The sequence below is a fragment of the Euprymna scolopes genome, chromosome 8 (genome assembly GCF_053919585.1).
Source record: "Euprymna scolopes isolate OS-2025 chromosome 8, ASM5391958v1, whole genome shotgun sequence".
NCBI lineage: Eukaryota > Metazoa > Mollusca > Cephalopoda > Sepiida > Sepiolidae > Euprymna > Euprymna scolopes.
The window spans coordinates 41,829,150-41,851,885 of record NC_136489.1 but is presented as its reverse complement, the minus strand read 5'-3'; the positions used below and the strand labels follow the sequence as shown (position 1 = coordinate 41,851,885).

The 22,736-nt window shown below is 33.3% G+C and overlaps 1 protein-coding gene across 2 annotated transcripts in view; it reads left to right on the top strand.

Annotated features, from left to right (window-relative positions):
- Positions 1-22,736, top strand: part of LOC145283525 (exonuclease 3'-5' domain-containing protein 2-like) — a 319,857-nt gene that overhangs the window by 262,497 nt on the left and 34,624 nt on the right. For both annotated transcript variants that reach the window (XM_080132391.1, XM_080132392.1), the window contains exon 6: positions 15,401-15,640. In XM_080132391.1, the coding sequence (XP_079988517.1) occupies positions 15,401-15,640 (240 nt within the window). The remainder of the gene's footprint in view (positions 1-15,400; positions 15,641-22,736) is intronic.

Below are 22,736 nucleotides of genomic sequence, written 5' to 3'. Positions count from 1 at the left end.
TGCAAAGTCTTTCCCCATAAAATACTAAACACTTCGAAAGGAGTAATTCGAAGTTATGAACTATCGCTAGCAACTGAAGAAGAAATAAAAACTGAACTAGAAAAACAAGGAGTAATCAATCACATCTGCATAAACATAAAAAGAAACAATAAAATAATAACCACCAACACATACATATTAACGTTTAACAAACCAACAATACCTAAAAAAATAAAAATTGGCTACTTAAATGTAAAAGTAGACCAATATATCCCAGCCCCATTAAGATGTTTCCATTGCCAAAAATATGGACATCATAAAGAAGCCTGTAAAGGAATAAAAATATGCAGAAAATGCGGCAACAAAGGGCCTGACCACACCTAAAAAAAATGCATAAATGAGGTGAAATGCACTAACTGCAAAGAAGATCACCCGGTCTTCTCTAAAATACGCAAAACATATAAAAAGAAAAAGCAATTATAGAAGTAAAGTACAAAAAAAAAAAAACACAACCTTTCCAGAAGCCAGAAAAATAGTTGAGACGTACATGAAAGACAACACATATGCTGAGACAACAAAAAAGACAACTAAACCATACCAACATAATGAAATACATGATGAATATAGGGAACTGATAAACAAACTGATTACATTAAACATTAAAGAATGACCAGAATTTCAAAATAGCCGAAAAGAAAAATACTCAAATCTGGGAAACAAAATAGAAATAACAAATCCAAACTAATAATAAAAATAATATTCCATCCACAACAGAACCATTAAAAAATTATCACAGAAACCAACAAAACAATCACCAGAAATTAATAAAAACATAAGCAATGATAAAAAAGCAAATAACGTTCCAGATAAGAAGAAAACCAAACAATAGACACTCAAAATAGATTCCAAATTCTAGAAAAAATGGAAACCGAAAACACCCTAGATAAAAAAAACAAACTTAACACAAGTAATCAAGAGGGAAAAAATGAACAAGAAGCCAAAACAGCAACATCTCAAGCAAGATCCAGATCAATGTCCAGATCCAAACAAAAAAAGTAAAAAACCCAGCAAAACACTTCATCAAAGACACAAACTCCGACAAAAGATAAACCCCCTACTTCTAAAGAGATGGAAATAGAGGAAAACCTCATCGATAGAAATAAAACACAACAAATTATCGAATAGAATTGTCGTCGAATAAGATCTAACTATAATGAACTTCTTATACTTATCTCACTCTTCAACCCAGCCATTGTCTACTTACAAGAAACCTTCCTACAAAACAATAATCATTTCAAAACACCAAACTATAAACAATACAACTATTTCCATAACACAGGCCTTCGTGCTAATGGAGGCACCTCAATTCTTGTAAGGAATAACATACCTCAAAGCAATTTCTCTGTCAAAACAAATCTCCAAGCAATTATAACTCCCTGAGTGGCTTCTGGGCCTTGATAAGTGGTGATCACTGTGTAAAAAAAAAAAGAAAAAAAAGTCACATTACACAAAACAATCACAATCTGCTGAATATACCTCCCTCTTCATGAACCAATAAATGAAAATGAACTAGAAAATTTAATAAAACAACTACCTTCACCATTCATTCATCTAGGAGACTTTAACTGCCACAGTCCGTTATAGGGATGTGAAGTCACAAATTCAAAAGGCAACAAAATTGAACAACTAATTAACAAAAATAACTTATGCCTTCTCAATCAAAAAAATCCCACATACTTAAATCCAACAAACGGATCAACTAGTGCCATTGATCTTACCATGTGTGATCCATCAAGCTTCTTGGATTATACATGGAGCACTTACGGAGAACCCTGTGGAAGTGATCACTCCCCTATTATAATCAATTACAGTAACTCCATCCAAAACCCCATACCCAGGTGGAACACAAACAAAGCCAACTGGGCCGAATTTAAAGAACTTTGTTCACTAAAATTAACAGAACATCAAATTCAAATAATAGAAGAATTCACGGAAGTACTCATAATAATAGCCAAAAAATGCATACCCCAAAATTCTCGTCCTGGAAAAAACCCCCCCAAAAACCCCATGGTTCAATCCAGAATGTAAAAGGCCATTAGACAGAGAAAGGCAGCCTTAAGAAAATTTAGAAAACAACCCACAACGAACAACTTAATAGAATACAAACACTAAAGAGCTAAAACTCAAAAAACAATTAAAGAATTCAAAAGATCCTGCTGGCAACAATTTGTCAACAAAATCAGCATCACGACTAAACCCAAAACCGTCTGGGAAATGATTAGGAAAATAACTGGAAAATATAATCCGAATCCAATCAAATACCTTCTCCCAAATAAACAGAAAATAACTGATAAAAAAGATATTGCTAACACACTAGCTAAAACCTTTCCTGAAAATTGATCATCAAAACACTACAATAGACAATTTCATCATCAAAACACTACAATAGACAATTTCAAATACTTAAGAAACATGAAGAAAAGTACAAAATAAACTTTAACTCCAAAAACCAAGAGCCTTACAATGAAATCTTCTCCCTCAATGAACTAGAAACCGCCATAGAAAAATCCCATAACTCAGCTGTAGGATCAGATGAAGTACACTACAGCTTCCTTAAAGAAATTCTAGCCGAATCATTAAAACTCCTTCTCAAAATTTATAATAAAATATGGGAAACAAAAGATTTCCCAACTTCATGGAAAAATGCAACAATAATACCGATACCCAAATTGCAAAAAGATACATCAAACCCAGAAAACTACAGACCAATAGTTCTCACAAGCTTCCTATGCAAAACGTTCGAAAGAATGATTAACTACCGTCTTATATGGTATCTAGATGATGAATCTCCGTAATGGGGGGGGGGGTCACCTCAAACACAAAAAAGGGTTATCGCTCAGCACCGAGAAATGAAGCTCGTTTTGTAGTTTCCAGCTTCACGCACACACAAGATTATGCAAGAACGCACGTAATAAAATACTGGCCGCCATCTTTGTTTTTCCTTTTCTCGGCCTGAACTCACTCACTGAGCACTCACGGTAAGACTTGTTTTTTCTTAGCTTCTAACCACAAATAATGGGAAATCAACAATTCCCCCACTAACCAACAATCACGAGGTTGTCTTCTCAGCAACTGACAAGACTAACATGCTTGCCAGTCGGTTTGCCTCAAACTCAACACTGGACCCTTCCAACCACCCCCTACCTGACTTTCCTATGCGGACAGACGCCACGCTAGACGATCTGAAAATCACCCCTGCTAAGGTGCATGCCATCATAAAAAACCTTTACACTTCAAAAGCATGTGGACCCGATCTCATCCCAGCTGTGCTATTAAAAAAGTGCTCAGCCAAAGTAGCTCCAGTTCTCTCCAAACTCTACAACAAATGCCTTAATGAAGCTTGCTTTCCGGGCTGTTGGAAAACTGCTTCTGTTGTACCAGTATTCAAGAATTCTGGCGAAAGGACTGACTCATCAAATTATCGCCCCATTAGCCTCCTCCTACATTTTACCAAAATATTTGAGACCTTAATTAACCATGCTCTAGTCCATCACCTTACAGATGCTAAACTTCTGACTGACAAACAATATGGATTTAGACAAGCCCGTTCCACAGCAGACATCCTAACTGTAATCTCTGAACATATATACCATTCACTGGACAAAGCGGGGGAGGGCAGAGCGGTAGCTCTAGATATATCTAAGGCTTTTGACAGGGTATGGCATGAGGGTCTCCTCAGGAAAATTAGATCATACGGTATCACTGGTAGAATACTTAACATAATTAAATCCTTCTTAGATAAGAGAAAAATCCAGGTTGTCCTCGACAGTCGTACATTTAAACAATATGATATAAATGCGGGGGGCTCCAGGGTTCTATCCTTGGACCTCTATTGTTCCTGATATTCATAAATGACCTCCCCGACAAAATTGCCTCTGAGATGGGTATATATGCTGATGACACTACACTCTATGGAAGGCACGACAGGAAGACGAATGAACACATTTCTAAAGAAATGGCAGAAACACTAGAGGAAGACCTCCAATCTGTGGTGGAATGGGGACAAAAGTGGTTGGTCGCGTTCAATGCCGCCAAGACTACACTAGTTTCATTCAATAATTACAAGAAACCCTCTCTACCATCTATAGCAATGGCCAACGACTCTTTATCTGAGAGTACATCTTTCAAACTCCTTGGCCTAACGTTCACAGGAAACATGAGTTGAAACAATTACATTGAAGGCCCTCGCTGTAAGAAAGGTGGGCTCTCTCTACCATACTAGACGACGGCTAACATCCGAAAGTATCCTGTACCTCTATAAGGCCACCATTCGCCCATGCATGGAGTATTGCTGTCACATTTGGGCTGGTGCATCTGCTACTAGTCTCTCGCTCCTTGACAAGGTTCAAAAGAGAGCCACAAAACTGATAGGCCCTGAACTGGCATCTAAGCTTCAGCCTCTGTCCCATCGACGAAATGTTGCATCTCTTTGCCTTTTCTACAAGTATTTTAGTGGTGAATGCTCTGACGAACTGCAATCACTTGTGCACCCTCGACAGACGGCTAAATCTCACCCCCACACTGTAGAGATCCCTAGATGTAAAAGATCTTTTTACTCCAATAGTTTCTTCCCCAGAACCACTAGACTCTGGAATTCCATTCCAGGTCCCTGCTTCCCCAACAGTACTGACGTGCAGAAGTTCAAGTGTAACGTGAACCGACATCTTGCTGCCCAAATCCCTACATAGTACCCCAGTAGTTGTTGCCCCTGATAGTAGCCCCCTACATCAAAGTGGCAATTTGACTCGTTTGGGGTGAAAATGTTATAAAAAACAAAACAAAGAAAAAACAAAAAAACGTACCTCCCTGATCTCAAAATCATATTTCGTAGTCTCTCATCCACTGTGGCGGTCGCCTCTCTCTACTTGGCCTCTGAGGTGTCTCGTCCTCCTCCTGTTGCTGCACATTCCCCTCCATTGCTTCGCTTTCCACTGGTCTGATGTCGAGAATATGCCTCGGTACTCCGTCCACCACAATGTTGTTTCTAGTGTTCCTCCCAGTTACACGACCTCTATTTCATTAAAATGACGACTTTTAAAGGTTTTCGACTTTGTGAGACAATCTCATTTAAATTTAGCAGAGACAAGTAGTTTTTGAGATATAATTCAGTGGCCATCAGATTTGTATATAAAATAAACAAATCTATTTCTCTCTGAACGACATTTTTTTTTTGTTTATAGTATTTGCGTGTGGGTATGCTGACAACAATTATCAAGGTTAAATTTTGGGAAAATATTTTGCCACCCCCTCCCTAAAAAAATATGGTATCTATTCTGAAAGCCATTCTAAACATGGAAAGGTTGAGGGTGTCTATTCTGAAAGCCGTTCTTAACATGAGGAGCTCAGGGGTGTCTATTCCAAAAGCCATTCTTAACATGAGGAGGTTGCGGGATGTCTATTTCGAAAGCTGTTCTAAACATAAGGAGGTTGGAGGTTGAACAACAACAACAACAACAACCGTAGTTTACTTTTTTATGAGGGGTGGGCTTACTTCCACTGAACACTGCCAGTTAACGGGTCCTGCTAGTATATATATATATATATATATATATATATATATATATATAAAAGAGCAAATAGTTAATAAAACATGTTAAAAAACACTTTGAAAAAGAGTTAAAAACATTTAATCTGAAAAGGAACACTTAATAAGTGGATAGTCCTTAATCCACGGAGTTTCGAAGAAATCCTTTCCTTCTCATCAAATGAACTCCCTATCAACTCTCATAGAGAACAAAAAAAAATCGAAAGAGTTGCTGCCAAATTTTATGATTAAAAACTACTGCCCACCCCAAATACAACCCTTACCTTGAGGAGTTTGAGAATTCCATGTTAATTTAGTCAAAAAAATTAAATTTAAGAAACAAAAACACTGTTATAATCCGGTTACTTGAAAAATAAATAATATTGCCGAAAAAGTTAAAAAGAATAAACATATATTCGTCCCTGCTGATAAGACAAAAAATTATTATAAACTTGACTATCCTACATATAAAAAACTTTTGTATAAAGAACTTAATAAATCTTATAAAGTAGTCCCTCCTAAGACTTTCAATTCCATCAATTCTGAAGGTAAACATTTACTGACTTCTATGAATATTCATAACTTCACTGAAATAATTTCTCCAGGTACCCTTAGATTCACTCTCAAAGATCACAAACCTAATTTCTATGACAACCCCTCCATCAGATTGATCTGCCCATCTAACTCTGACTTAGGTGCTGTAAATAAAAATATCCTAGATAGAATCATCCCTTCTATTAAAGAAAAAGTAAGTTTCCCTCTTTGGCTAAATTCAGATTCCGTAATTAATTGGTTTGTCTCCCTTAAAAATAAACACATCCTTAACTTCATAACCTTTGACATCCAAAATTGTTATCAATCAATTTCTCCGATCCTTTTAAATAAGGCGCTTATCTTTGCTAAAAGAAATTCTGACTTAACTAATTTAGAAATTAAATTAATTCTCCTAGTGAGAAAGTCCCTTATACAATTAAACAATCAGCTTTGGAATAGAAAGAACACCCCTGATATTTTGACATCTTGATGGGTGCTTCTGACTCTGCAGAAGTTACTGATTTAGTGGGACTCTTCTTACTGAAAGAACTTAAATACCACTTTAAACATATCCAAGGGGGCCTTTATAGAGATGATGCCCTTTTTACTACAACAGCCAGGCCAAGAGAGTACAACAAAACAATTAAAAAATTACATAATTTCTTTAATAACTTTGGCCTTTCTATAATTATGGACCCCCCCCCCCAAAAAAAAAACTTCAAATTTTCTAGATGTTACACTTAATCTTAACACCAAAACTCATAAACCCAACCTTACGCTGTTATACGTCTATAAATCTTCTAACCACCCCAACTCAATTATAAAATCTATAGTACCAGCCGTCTCTAGAAGAATTTCTGTTCTTTCTGCTGATAAAAAACTTTTAATCAAAATGCTACTTTCTTCAATAATGCCTTAAGGAACTCAGGACACAAGGAAAAGATTGAATACAACCATTATGCTCCTCCTGCTGGCCACCTTAAATCTGTAATCACACACAATATGACTCGCAAGAAACCAGCTCAAATAACAAGATCTGCCGCTATCAATAACAATGAACCAGTCTATATATATAATCCAAACCAAAATACTAATCGTAATACCTCTAACCCACCCAGTTGTATCAGGAGAAAGAAAAATATTTAGTTTAATCCTCCATTTAGCCTAAATGTCAAAACTAATATACCTAGGAAATTCTTCAACATTGTACAAAACTCTTTCAAATACCCACACAGATATAGTTCTATTTTCAATAAAAATTCAATAAGAATTTCTTATTCAACAATGCCTAATTTAGCACAAAGAATCTTAACATCTAATAACAAAAAATAAAATCCGCCCAAAATATCTCTTTCCCAATTAAACCCAAAACTAGCTGTAATTGTAATAACAAACATCTTTGCCCACTCAATAATGATTGTATCCATAAAGATGTTATATATTCATGCACAATTACTGAGCTCCCACGCAATCCTCCCATAACAGACACTAATATTTCGTCTTCAAGTTATCCTTCTTCCCATCCTCCATCTGATATAGTTACTAATCCAATATACCACTCGAGCAGCCCCTCCATCTACAATCATACAACTAGCAATAATAATAATGATAATAATAATGATAATAATAATAATATTGCTCCTAACAGCCATCCTAACACTAACAACACTCATTATCCCCTCCAAAACAGTCTTCGTACTATCATTGTCCCACCCTTTGTTGAACACAATGAACAAAATTCAAACTATTTAACTAATACAAATCAGCAAATTAATATTAATATCAGACCTCGAGCTTTTAATTAAGTACATACATATATCGGCGCTACTTCAACATTAATTAAGAAAAGAATATCAAACCACATTTCTTCTTTTAACAACCATCATTCTAATAATAGCCAAGGAACTTCTCTAACCACTTTAATTAAAAAACTTAACTCTAATAATACCCCCTTTTCCATCAAATGGACTATCATAAAAAAAGTTAAGTCTTATACTCCAGGCTCTAAGTCATGTCGCCTCTGCACAACCGAAGCTATAACTATAATTACTTCCCCTCAAAGTAACAATATAATAAATTCTAAAAACTAACTGATCTCTTTCTGTAAACATAAATCCAAATTTAATTATGGTAATTTTGAAATTACATAGCTAATGCTTTCCAAGATATATATATAATTTTTCTTTAACATTATCGTTTTTTTTCTACATACTTTTTAATACTTTATAACTTAATAATCCTTTGTTTTAATTCTTTATTTCTTCTTTGCTTCGCCGGTTTTTTATCTGCAATTTTCGTTTTAGTCTTTAAATAGTCCTATCTATCAATTTTATCAATCTACTTAAACATTCATATCCTGTACGTATATTTACTTATATTTTACTATATGCATTTACTTACATACTTACTTGCTTTTTTCGGAATTTGCATATACCGGCCATCCTCTCCCCTTAAAATTTTTTATTTTATTTTATATTTTATATTTATTTTTTTTTTAATTTTATTTTTATTTTTTCTTTCTTTATTTTTTCCATTTAGTGTCTTTTAATAACTCTTGCTGACATTTTCTTAAGTACATTTCAGTTGACCTCTTTTGTTGCCCTATATTATTCGCGCCTTTTAACATTATCCTGTCTGGGTCATTTTGACATTTGCTTTTCTAATTTATATTTAATTCTATCACCATTTAATCTCTTTTTTTTTATTCTCTTTTCTTCTTTACTGATTTTTTAAAATTACACTTTGTTCTCGGCAGCCGTGTTAAAAGCATATCTTATTTTTCTATTAATATTATTGGATTTTTTTCCCATTTTCCTCGTATATACTTGTGAATTATTTCACGGATTTCGGCCTTTTGGATTATTTTGGACCATCTTCCAATTACACGATTTCCTTGACGAATGGAAAATTAAATACACTTTCTTGGACTTACATTTTTAGATTTTACCGCCATTGACTATCGATTCATGTGAAATCACCCTTTTCTTTGCCATATTCCCTCTGCTTCACTTTTTGTTATCAAGTAAGATCTTTGACTTACTTGCAGTTTCATCAAATACTTTTATATGCAAAATCCGATCCCGCATTTTTCTAATTTCCTACCCTCTGATGAGAAGGAAAGTATTTCTTCGAAACTGCGGATTAAGGACTATCCACTTATTAAGGGTTTCCTTTTCAAATTAAATGTTTTTTACTCTTTTTCAAAGTATTTTTTAACATATTTTATTAACTACTTGGTTTTATCGAGCTTTTGCATCTGGTTGAGATTACTTTATAAATATTATTTCTTTAATATTTATAATATACTTTAGTTTTACCATCTTGGATCATTTTGGTAAATTTAATTGTAATTTTATTTCATATATATATATATATATATATATGTATATATATTGTTTTTGCTTCTTCGCATTTTTTTTACTTGTTTTTTTTTTTACTTCATAAATAGCAAAATTACAATTGGGAAAATAAAAATGTCTGAGATATTGGGAATTTATAAATAATTTATTTTGAAGAAAAAAAATCGTGTTCGGCTTCTTCAAATTTCTATTAATACCTCAATTTTTTTAATGCTATGGAGTCACCATTTATCAAGGCCTGACGCCACTCAAGGATAAGTGTTAATGAGTGTGAGGTAAGACATTCACTGTGCAAGAAAATAATGTATTTTGCTTAGTTTCTTTAGAAAAAATAATTATTTCGGCTAGAAAAGTTTGTTACAATGGAGACAAATTTAAATAATAACCTTAAACTTTTTTCTTACAAAGGATTCACCACTTATCAAGGCCCAAAGGCCACTTGAGGATAAGCGTTAATGAATGTAAGGTGGTATTGTAGTAATCGTCAATAGTGTAGGTTGGGTAGAATTTGAATTAAGGGACGGTTCAATAATAACTTGTTTACATAGGACTTGACTACCATATTGTAATCCTCTGGGAAGCAGTGCAGTGAAACAGTGTTCCATAGGTGGGCAATTCTAAGAAAGAAGCTTTATTCATGGAATTTGCGTTTAGATTTAGGCACAGATAGCGATTGGGGGAAATTGTTGATAGTGGTTGTAGTTAGTCGGGTGTTTTTTGTGAAAGTTTGGTATGAAGGGGACCATAGATTAGAGCTTAGATGAGCACTTGCCATGAAAATAACGATTCTCTGAGAAAAACTGAATTCTTCACTTAAATTTTAAACACATGATTAGCTTGCTTACAGGAAAATCATTTCCAAATTTCTGAAATTTAAGACTTGATAAGCAATCAATTTGATGTCTCTTGCAAGGAACGAATGCTCCATCAGAAGTAGAGACTGTTTACTGTTGAAATGTAAATCGTCATTCTCAGCTAAATGAGCAGATCGTCTTTCTCATCAATGTTGCAAGCACCCCCCCCTTCACTATTGAGGTCTCTAGGTGACAGAAAGCCTTCTACTCTGATACTACTCTACTTAGACTACTAGATTTTGTAATTCCCACCCTGTTTCCTGCTTCTCTGACTGTATTAACCCACAGAAGTTTAAATGTAATGTGAACAGACATCTTGCTGCCCAACTCCCTATACCCCCCTGTTAGACATGATCCCAAATAGTAGCCCCTTACGTTCTTAGTAGCAATATACCTTGTTTAGTGTTAAAATAAAAAAAAGAAAAGAAATTGGTTTGAAAAAAGTGATACTCTTCTGAAGGTTCAATCCTCAGCACAGACTACACAAACAAAGAATACAGTTGTGAATTACTTATTAATTATGGCTGACAGAATGAGAGCATGTTATACCCATAGATTAAATAAAAGGTCTCGTTCAAAATTCTGTTCGACAGAAAGATTTCTGAGTCCAATAAGATACTTCTGAAGAAGTTCAAGAGTTAAATAGGACGAAATGTTATGAAAATAACGTTCAAAATGATAACAGTATTGTGAAGAATACAAATTTCTTTTATCAGATATAGGAAGAAGAAAAAGAGAATAAGCAACTCTGACAGAATCTGTACAATCTTTGAGCAATATATGGGAAAAATGACAACTATGAGTGTAACAACGGAAGTTACATTGGCAGAAATGTTCTGCGAATGATACTCTAGATAAAAACATAAGTCTAAATAATCCAAATAATTTTGATAGTGATATGGAAAATTTGTTCTCCAGACGACGTATGCTTGAGCTCTTGTGTTAAATTTAATCAATGTATGTGTGAATGTTTATTTGACTGATAAAAACGAGTGAGAAAAATCTTTTTTTTTTTTTGTGATGAGCAAGTTTGGTTTTTATTTTTCATCTTTTTTTTTTTTAACTGCTATTGTTTTATTTATTTATTTTTTTTATTCTTATTGAATTAACTTCATTTGTACTCTTCATGGAGTCACAGAATTTGACCTCTAATAAACGTCCACTGTAATTATCTGAATGACTTTTTCCGATGATGATCACGTGACCTTTCAGCAAATAAATATGGCTCCTTTCACAAGGATAATCATAATTATTTTTCATTTTTATTTATTTACTATTATTGTTATCATTTTCAGAATTGTAACCTTTTTTTTTTTACTAATGTCAACCAACCAAGAAACGGTTTAAATATTGCTTTGCAATAAATTGAAATAACAATTTTCATACACACACACACACACACATGTACAAACACAAAATATACACACACACACGCACACACAATACAAACATAAACACAAACCACACACACACATGTACAAATACAAACACACAAAACATACCAAGGCACGCAACACACAAAACATACAGACACACGCACTAAGCCGATCTGACTGAAATTTTGTATCAACTTTTTGTATGATTAGGTGCAGCGAACTTAATATTAAGGTATCTATTTGATGTACGTCACCATTATTATGTATCCGTTTAAAGTTTTAGCTGGACATACAAACGCACAGACAACCGCTTTTTATATAATAGATCCTATGAACTGCATTACTTAATCCGCTGGCAGATATAAACTACAAACAAACCTATGGTCAACACATACACATTCTCCTTTATTTAAGAGATAATAAAAGCCTGCGATAAACATAAAATAAAGATGGGCTGTGCCAGTTTTTGGTGTCTTGATTTCTCAGCGACAATTTACGTTCCCTGATGTCCGTGTGTGTTTTCTTCTCTTTTATAATTTGGACTTTTCTGTATGAGATGACGACAGGAAGAGGATAAGGAGGATTCCTAAGGGAAGCTGGCAAGATCCCTTGTTTCAAAGACTTGGCTCTGGTTTCAATGATTGTAAATTAGATTAGATGCCGGGGTTTCGCTTGCCTTTATCTTCTGCTCTTCATTGGGCAGGTTTTAATAGTTTGATTTGAATTGCTAAACATTACCTCATTCTCTCTACTCGTCTTCTGTTATTCACTGGGGAGGAATTATTCGGTAGTCGACGATGAATAGTAAATTTCAGAGGGTCTCGTCTTTCCGAAATGATTTATCTTTGAGAGATACATTTTTAAATGAACTGTTAAATACATGAAAACCAACACTCTCCGTTCACAAGCAAATCGCAAGATAAGAAATATTATTTGGACGATTCAGACTACTAGTGTTTCTAAAATTTTGGCGATGAGGATTGATAATTCATATTATTTGGATTATTCAGACTATTGTTCTCATCTTAAGTTTTTTTTCTCAATGTTTCGACCGATGTCACCTACGATCTTCTTCAGGTTGCCAGGACCCATGATCTAACGTAGAGTAGGCTCCATGGAGTCCTGGGGCTACAGAAACTTTTTTAAAACAGACCAATGCTTTATATGAAAAAATTAAATGACAACAGACATTTAATTTTTGATCTTTTTTACTGGAAATAGATATGATACATAAATACAGGTGTAAAGAGTTGCGGGATGATTCATGATAAAGAAAATAAAAAATAAATTAACAAAAAATGCAACAATTTTTTATTAATTAAAAACAAAAAAAATGGTTGTAAACATTATCATCAGTTAATGTTAAAATTTTAGATTAATGTTTTTCATTTTTATTTTAGAAATTATCTTGTTAGTGCTCTGTAAAAACCTATGCCCTACTCAAGGGCTCCGTGGCATCCTGAAGTTTGGGAAACCCTGCTCTAATGGATAAAGCACTTGATAAAATTTAGTTATAACCGAAATTCTTCTGGAGGCTGAAGGTTCAATTCTCAGTGTGGGCGATACTTAGAATACAATTGCAAATCATTTAAAACTTCTACTCAGTTATGGCTACCCCCCTCCTCCTCCGTGGATGAAATAAATGGTTTTGTTAAAAAATCTGTGCAGATTTCAGAGTTTGATAAGATATATTGGAAGAAGGTTGGAGGTTACATCAACCAAAACGTTGTGATAATAACACTTAAGATAAGAACAATAGATCGAAAAATCCAAATGCTATGAATTATTATTCTCATTTTAGTTATTATTTTTGCAATGTTTTGGCCGATGTAACCTCCAGCCTTTTTCAGATTTTGAATTTGGTAATGTTGATACTTTTTTGTTTTCATATAGAAGTCACCACTTATCAAGGCCCAGGGGCCACTCAAGGATAAGAGTTAAAGAGTGTACAGTAGTCAATGGGACAATATCGTAGTAATCGTTAGTAGTGGAAATTTGGTAAATTGGATTACTTAAAGGGATGGCTCATCAATAACTTATGTTGGACTTGGAGACGACCATATTGTAGTCAGCTGGAAAGCAGGCAAACAGGTGTGCAGTTCTTAGAAAAAAAGCTTTGTTCATGGAATCTACGTTTAGGTTTAGGCACTGATAAAGAGTGGGGAGAAATTATTGATAGTGTTTTCAGCTAGATGAGTGTTTCTCGTGAAAGTTTGGTGAATGCGGACCATAGATTGGAGCTCAGATGAGCACTTACCATGACAATAACGATAAAGCAGAGATGGGCTTGCAACATCTCTTCTGTGAGAAAGAGGTTGCAGGGAAGAGAAAAGGGCATCTCCTACTAGGCTACAAATTATATTTTGAACTCTGTCAAGGCAGGATAAGGTATTTCTAGCAGCTCCTGCCCAGATGTCACAACAGTACTTCATCCTTGGACATACCTGGCTCTTATATAGGTAGAGAATTGCATCAGCAGGTAGATATCTACTGGATCAAAAGAAGGATCCCACCATTTTCCCAGCGACCTTGGCAACAGATTTGATGTAGATGTTCCATTTCAGATCAGGAGTAAAGGTCAACCCCAGAAGCTTGTCAAAATATGGAGCCTCCCCAAGACGAGAGCCATTCATTTCAACTGATGCCAGATGAGGATCAAAGCGTTGATGATGTAAATATAGAAGCTTGGTTTTAGATGAATTAAAAGTAACCAGCCACCTCTTTCTCTACTGGACTCAGATCGATATTTCCAACAACCCTTTATTTAATCCACAGGTAAACTGTCTGTCATAAACCAGCACATAAGACAGACACTAAACAAATTTGGTGGTAATAATGATAAGTGTTTGTTTTTCATGATGATGATGATGATGATTTTTGTTGGCATTCGTGTCCCAATATCTTTCTTTTATGAATTCTTTTCAGAAGGATATCAGGTACATACAGGAGTTACCACATGAAGATTAAAAGTAAGAAACTTCACAAGATACACTTATAAGCATTATATTATCAGCTTTAGTGTGACAGACCCCTTCGGTTATGGTCAAGAGAAATGATGTAATATTCATTTGCTTAGGTTCAAATTAGTGCATCAAAATAAATAAGTAAAGTTCTAAACTAAGCATAATTCATTATCATTTATCATTATTATGAGAATTATTATTATCGTTCAACTATTAATTTCTCCATCTCATTATGTTTTCACGTTTTTTTTTTAAATTCATCAGTAAAAACTTAACCTGACTTCCATCAAAATTGACTTAAAATCTTTCAAGCAGCTCCAACCCCTGTCTCATTGCTACACTATTGCATCCTTGTGTTTTACAAGTATTTTAATGAAATATGCTCTAATGAACTCTTCACACTTATATTGTCTTGACATACATACTCCCTGAAAAATTCATTTAGCAACAAAATCCAACCCCTTCACTATAGAGGTTCCTAGATACCAGAAATCCTTCTACTCTAATATCTTCTTCCCTTGGACTGCTAGACTTTGGAATTCACTTCCTGTTTCCTGCTTCTGACTGTACTGACATGCAGAAGTTTAAAAGTAATGTAAATAGACATTTCGCTTATCTCCTGACATAGTCCTTTATAAGCAAGGTACCAAATAGTAGTCCGTTATATCCAAGCAGAAAAACAAAAAAACAAAAACAAAAAACAAATTGGATTTGCAAGTTGAAACAATGTATTCTTCCTTTATCTTTGCAGGTGTCTTATGCTGCCCAAGATGTCTTGGTAGGAGTTCTCATATTTCTGCAACTTATTTTGACCAAAATTCAAGTCCAAAATAACCGGGTTCTTCTCACCGACTCTATTCTGAGACCCACCACAAATGACCAATGTTCTAATGAACTTCTTCAACAAATGGCTGTTGCCTTATCCCAGGGAATTGTAAATCGAAATTTCAATGACACTCGGGGATGCAGGGAAAAAAGTCCCGGTAAAAAGGTGATTTTATTATTTAATATCTTCAGCTATTGCTGGTTTTACATTTGCAAAGAAAGGGAAGCAACTCTGTATTTATCTATACAGAGTAACTTCTCTTAGTTTATATCATAAAAATATTATTTCTAAAAAAAAAAAAAAATTAAAATAAATAAATAAATAAAACCAGTATAGTTTAAAAAAAAAACCAAAACTAGTTGGAAGCAAAAACACTACCAGATACAACAAGTTGGCCATAAATGTTGGCATATTTTGTGAACAAAGTAATTAAAGTAATTCCAAATAAATGTGTAAATTTTGCATATTTTGCCAAGGGAGTCATCATTTTCAGTACTTTGCAAGGATAAAATCTAGTGTCTAGTATTTTTTTTGATTCCGATACAATTATTTATTAATTTTTGCAATTATTCATTCCAATTATTTTGTAACTTTTACAATTACTCATTCAAATTATTTTATAATTTTGACAATTATTCATTCTAATTATTTTATAATTTTTACAATAATTCATTCCATTTATTTTATGATTTTAACAATTTCTCATTCCAATTATTTTATAATTTTTACAATTATTCATTCCAATTATTTTATAATTTTTACAATTACTCATAACAATTATTTTATAATTTTTACAATTATTCATACCGATTATTTTATAATTTTTACAATTACTCATTCCAATTATTTTAAAATTTTTACAATTACTTATTCCAATTATTTTATAATTTTTACAATTATTCATTCCAATTACTTTATTATTTTTACAATTAATCATTCCAATTATTTTATAATTTTTACAATTACTCATTCCAATTATTTTATAAGTTTTACAATTACTGATTCCAATTATTTTATAATTTTTACAATTATTCATTCCAATTATTTAATAATTTTTACAATTATTCATTCCAATTATTTTATAATTTTTACAATTACTCATACCAATTATTTTATAATTTTTACAATTATTCATACCAATTATTTTATAATTTTTACAATTACTCATTCCAATTATTTTATAAGTTTTACAATTACTGATTCCAATTATTTTATAATTTATACAATTATTCATTCCAATTACTTTATTATTTTTACAATTAATCATTCCAATTATTTTATAATTTTTACAATTACTCATTCCAATTATTTTATCAGTTTTACAATTACTGATTCCAATTATTTTATAATTTTTACAATTATTCATTCCAATTATTTTATAACTTTTACAATTACTCATACCAATTATTTTATAATTTTTACAATTACTCATACCAATTATTTTATAATTTTTACAATTGTTCATTCCAATTACTTTATTATTTTTACAATTAATAATTCCAATTATTTTATTATTTTTACAATTACTCATTCCAATTATTTTATAATTTTTACAATTATTCATTCCAATTATTTTATAACTTTTACAATTACTCATACGAATTATTTTATAATTTTTACAATTACTCATACCAATTATTTTATAATTTTTACAATTATTCATTCCAATTACTTTAAAATTTTTACAATTACTCATTCCAATTATTTTATAATTTTTACAATTATTTATTCCAATTATTTAATAATTTTTACAATTACTCATTCCAATTATTTTATAATTTATACAATTAATCATAACAATTATTTTATTTTATAATTTTTACAATTACTCATTCAAATTATTTTATAATTTTTACAATTACTGATTCCAATTATTTTATAATTTTAACAATTACTCATACCAATTATTTTATAATTTTTACAATTATTCATTCCAATTATTTTATAATTTTTACAATTACTCATTCCAATTATTTTATAATTTTTACAATTACTCATTCCAATTATTTTATAATTTTTACAATTACTCATTCCAATTATTTTATAACCTCCAAATATTAGATATTTTTAAAAGTTTTATATTCAGATTACCATAAAACCCAGGTAATATATTCAAATATAAAACTACACAAATAGTTGAAGGGTGAGGGTTAAATTATATTTTAGCCGGAACCTTAAAATCAATAAATTTTATCATTACTGTGTCAATGGAAAATTTAAGTTTTGAACAAAAACAAGCAAAAAATAAAATAAAAGAATCATTTTTTTCTTTTTTTGGCATTGGAAAAAGGCACAAATTTTTCTGATTCCAATACTAATACCACAAAGATTTTGAATTTTCCGGGTTACAACTAATCACCCCCAACATTAATCGTAAAAACTATTTCCCTGGATCATGCAAACAACTTTTGTGAAGAAAAGAAACTTATAAGTGAAACTTTGGATAAAATATTTTGTCCAATTTTGTGGGGAACGGGATTTTGCAAAATTTATAATTTATCATAATGCATTGCATGGTTATAACGTGTGAATAAGTTGAAATTAATTGTTTGTATTAGATATATTGTTTCTGTATTAAATAACTAAATAAAATAAGTAAAGCATGAGTTGTCTCCCACTGCAATCTGTAGTTCTTGAGTAATAAATAAAACATAAGTGGTCTCCTCCAGTGCTCACTAATTCTTGAATATGTAAAGCATAGTTTGTTTCCCCCTGTAATCTTTACTTCTTGAATAAATAAATCATAGGTGGTTTCCTCTTGCAATCTCTACGACTTAAATAAAAAAAATATTAGGTTGTCTCCTCTTCTTGCAATCTCTACTTCTTGAGTAATAAATAAATCATAGGTGATCTCCCCTTGCAATCTCTACTTCCTGAATAAATAAACCATGGGTTGTCTCCCCCTACAATTATGATTTCTTAAATCCTCTTGTGATCTCTACTTCTTGAATAATGGGTTTTATTCCTCTGTGTTTATTAGTACTTGAATATGTACATATTTGTTAATATTGTACAATGACTAATGAACAGATTTTTAGGTATTTGCAAAAAAAAAAAAAAAAAAAAAAAATCTATTACTTCTACGGTTTGGGTTTCATTTTTAACAGAGTAGGTAGTTAAACCAGAGTTTTTTCTAAATTTGCTAAAATTAATGGATTGACCATAGTAGAATGCAACCTGAATGCTTCTTCTTCATTGCTTCACTTACCCTTGTTTTGATCAAGGATTGAACCTTTCTCTCCTGACCCATTAGCAAACATTAAATTCTGACTTTACTTTATATATTAGACTAGCGAGGATACCCGGCGTTGCCAGGTTGTGGTGAGGTGTGTGTGTGGGTGGGGGGGGGTAAATCAAAACAAAATGGAAAATAAAGAATAAGCGAACGATGTTAAAACTTCTTAAAAAAATTGGAAAAACAAAAAAAAAATAGCGAACGTGATGGAAAAATAAAAAAAAACAAAAAAAAATAGCATAAATAACCCTGTTTCAATATTAAAACTTTAAAAATCGAAAAAAAAAAATATCTGATATCTCAGCTCGAACGTGCAATCTTAAGATAACGATGTTGCTTCCATACTGATTGGTCTATGACCACATCAGCGATATTGGGTCGTTTTTTTTTTATATATAAACTAATTCAAGAAAGAACGTTTCTTGCGCATGCATGTTTAACTAAATTGTCATGAAGGAACGATTTTTTGTTACCCTCCCTTTAGAAAAGTGCCCAGTTGAGGGTGAAGGAATTAATATTTTTCGCCAAATTTTTTTTATATTTGTTATCTTCTGAAAGGTCAAGCTTCAAAATGATACCGATCTCATGAAAATCCATCACCTCTGTCGAAAGTTTTTGCGAGACAGTCATACAGACATACATACATACATTTAAACAGATTTTTGCTCTTTATTTTATAGATAATTGTATATCTAATTCAATTATTTTATTTTTACCTCAAGAAATCTTTATTGACCCCTATGTGGCAGAAAATGTTCCTCAAATTGACAAAGATTGCAAATTTTCATAAGTTGTTACTAGAAACACATTTTATCTTATGAGTTTTATTTTGTTTATTCATTTCTTTGATTTTGTTAGTCACATTATGAATGGTGGCAGCAGAATACAACTTTTAGACTTACAAAGACGTGAGATTATTTTTTTAAGATTAAAATTTGACTTGAAGCCTGCCAAAATGTCTCACTGTGTTTTTATCAATGATTGATGATTTTCATCCATCGCAAGCAAAAGTGACTGTTATCTTGCACTTGTTTCATGGGTTCAGAGATGGCTTGTTACACGGGTCTCCCTCTGCAATCTCTACTTCTTGAATAAGCAAACTATGGGTTATATCCTCCTACAATTATAATTTCTTAAATAATTAAACCATACGTTGTCTCCCCTTGTGATCTCTACTCTCCAAACTCTTCAACAAATGCCTTAACGAATCATGCTTTCCTGATTGCTAGAAAACTACTTCTGTAGTACCAGTTTACAAGAATTTTGGCAAAAGAACTGACTCATTAAATTATTGCCCCATTAGCCTCCTCCCTCTTTTCATTGAAATATTTGAGTCCATAATTAATCAAGCTTTAGTCCACCACCTTACAGTTGGTAAACTTCCGTCCGACCATGAACATGGATTTAGGTAAGCCCGTTTTACTACAGATATTCTAACTGTAATCTCTGAACGTATATACCATTCACTGGATAAGGCAGGGGAGGGGAGGGCAGTAGCCCTAGATATATGTAAGGCTTTTGACAGAGTATGGCACGATGGTCTTTTCATGAAAATCAGATCCTATGGTATTACTGGACGAATATTTAACATATTATAATCGTTAAATAAAAGAAGAATCCAGGTTGTCCTCGATGGGCGTACATTTAAACAATATAATATAAATGCGGGTGTACCTCAGGGGTCGATCCTTGGACCTTCATTATTCCTGATATTTATAAATTACCTCCCTGATAAAATAGTCTCTGAGATGGGTATATTCACTGATGACACCATGCTCTATAACTAGCATGAGGGGGAAACGAACGAACACATATCAATGGTGGAAACCCAGATAAAGACTTTCAGTCTGTGATGGAATGGTGTAAAAAATGAATGGTAACATTCAATGCTGCGAAAGACTAAGCTAATTTCCTTTAATAATAACAAGAAACCTTTTCAGCCACCAATAGCTATGGCTAAAAGATACATTATCTGAAAGTACTTCGTTCAAACTCCTCGGTTTAACATTTACAGGGAACATGAGTTGGAAGAGATACATCGAGAGCATTGCCAAGGCTGCTGCGAAGAAGGTGGGCTCTCTCTACCATGCTAGAAAGTTACTTACGCCTGAAAGTATCCTTTACCTCTACAAGGCCACCATTCGCCCATGTATGGAGTATTGTTGTCACATTTGGGATGGTGCATCTGCTACTAGTCTCTCACTCCTGGACAGGGTTCAAAAGAGAGTTGCCAACTTGATAAGTCCTGAACTGTCATCTAAGCTTCAACCTGCCCCATCGATGAACTGTTGCATCCCTCTGCCTGTTTTACCATGGTGGACACTTCGATGGCTTACAAGCCCTTGTACTGCCTTGACGTAAATACCCCTGACAAACCTGACAAGCAGCAAGTCCCACCTCTACACGGTAGAGATCCCTAAATGTAAGAAAGCCTTCAACTCTAATAATTTCTTCCCCAGAACTGCTTGCCTTTGGAATTCCCTTCTGGATTCCTGCTTCCTAAACTGTACTGACATGTAGAAGTTCAAGTGTAATGTGCTCAACTCCCTACATAGTATCCCTGCAATTTATGTCCCTGATAGTAGCCCTCTACATCAAAGTGGTACTGTGCCTTCTTTGGAGTGAAAATATAATTAAAAAAAAACAAAAACTGATTTGAGGTCTGTATTCCTCACATCTTGAACACCTGTGGGATGATTCTGTGGCAGAGGTGCTGACTGCTCTATCTTTTCTAATGTCATGTTTCCTCTTGCATTCTTCATTGCATGCAGATGCAGCAATTGTAACCTCTTTGTGAGTTGTGGCATGTCAGGAACATCTGTTTTCGGTTTGTTTTTCCCATGAGTTAGACTACAAACTGAACTGTTTGGGGGAGACCTTCAGATTATCCATGAACTGTTTCCGCTATTCTCCTGCGGAGCTTTTTCCTTTTGACAGCTCACCATAAAAGAGCTGTTTTGAGAGCCTTGAATCAGGCATGTGGCATATATGACCTACTCAACGAAGCTGGCACTGCTGGAACATGTAACAGCAGTGCTAGGAAGGTTTGACCGGGCTAAAATCTCTGAGTCTGGTATCTTGTCTTGCCACTTGATTTTTAACAATTTATGGAGGCAGGTTATATGGAAATGGTTCAGTTTCTTGGCATGTCTGGCATATATAGTCTATATGGTACAAGTTTCACAAGCACACATAAGAATGATAAGAATCACAGCTTTGTATACAGATTACAAAGTATCAGTTTGATAATGTTGTTTCAATTTTGTAACGAAAAGATCCTAAAGCAGATGCCACTTGCTAAAATTTATACAAGAAATAATGTTTCGCAGGCGAAGACAACTTATGCTTATTTTGTTTCATTAATGCAAATTACCGTTTGACGTATTTCCCACTTTTCACTCTGCATTACATTCATGCATTTTTACTCAAAATTCATCAACATGATTTATTTTTTTCTTCCATGGTGGTATGGTGTGACATCAGTTTGAGAAAGTGGCATTTAAAAAGCTAGCATCCTAGAGGAAAGCACTTTGACTGACAAAAAATGCCTGAACAGCTCTGTTGGCATTCCTTGATAGGAGTATCTCAGATGATTAATATGGTTGGTTGGTTGTTTTTGTTTTACGGCATATCAACCTTTTTCAGGTTATTTAATGCCGAATCTAGTTATTTTGAGGAACGATTTTTAATGGAGTATATTTGTTTTTTAAGTCGGTTTCTATTTAACCCATAGTTGGGACCCAAACAGGTACTACCACTCTGGGTCAGAGTGGACCTGGGAGCAATGGCAATTAAAGGGTGGCTCCACACTCCCCAAGGCCCGCAAGGTGGGGCCTCACCATCGGATATAGTTTTAAGTCATATCCTGGACCGATTAGTATGGGATAGTGAACAGAACCATAGTAGGTGGTAGTGGAAAACAACCTGCCTGTACCAAGTTTGGATCCAGTTTGTTCCATAGGTGCACTTTTACTTTGGATGTTGGCAACCTTCATGTGTTCCCTCATGTAAATACCCAATAGCTTA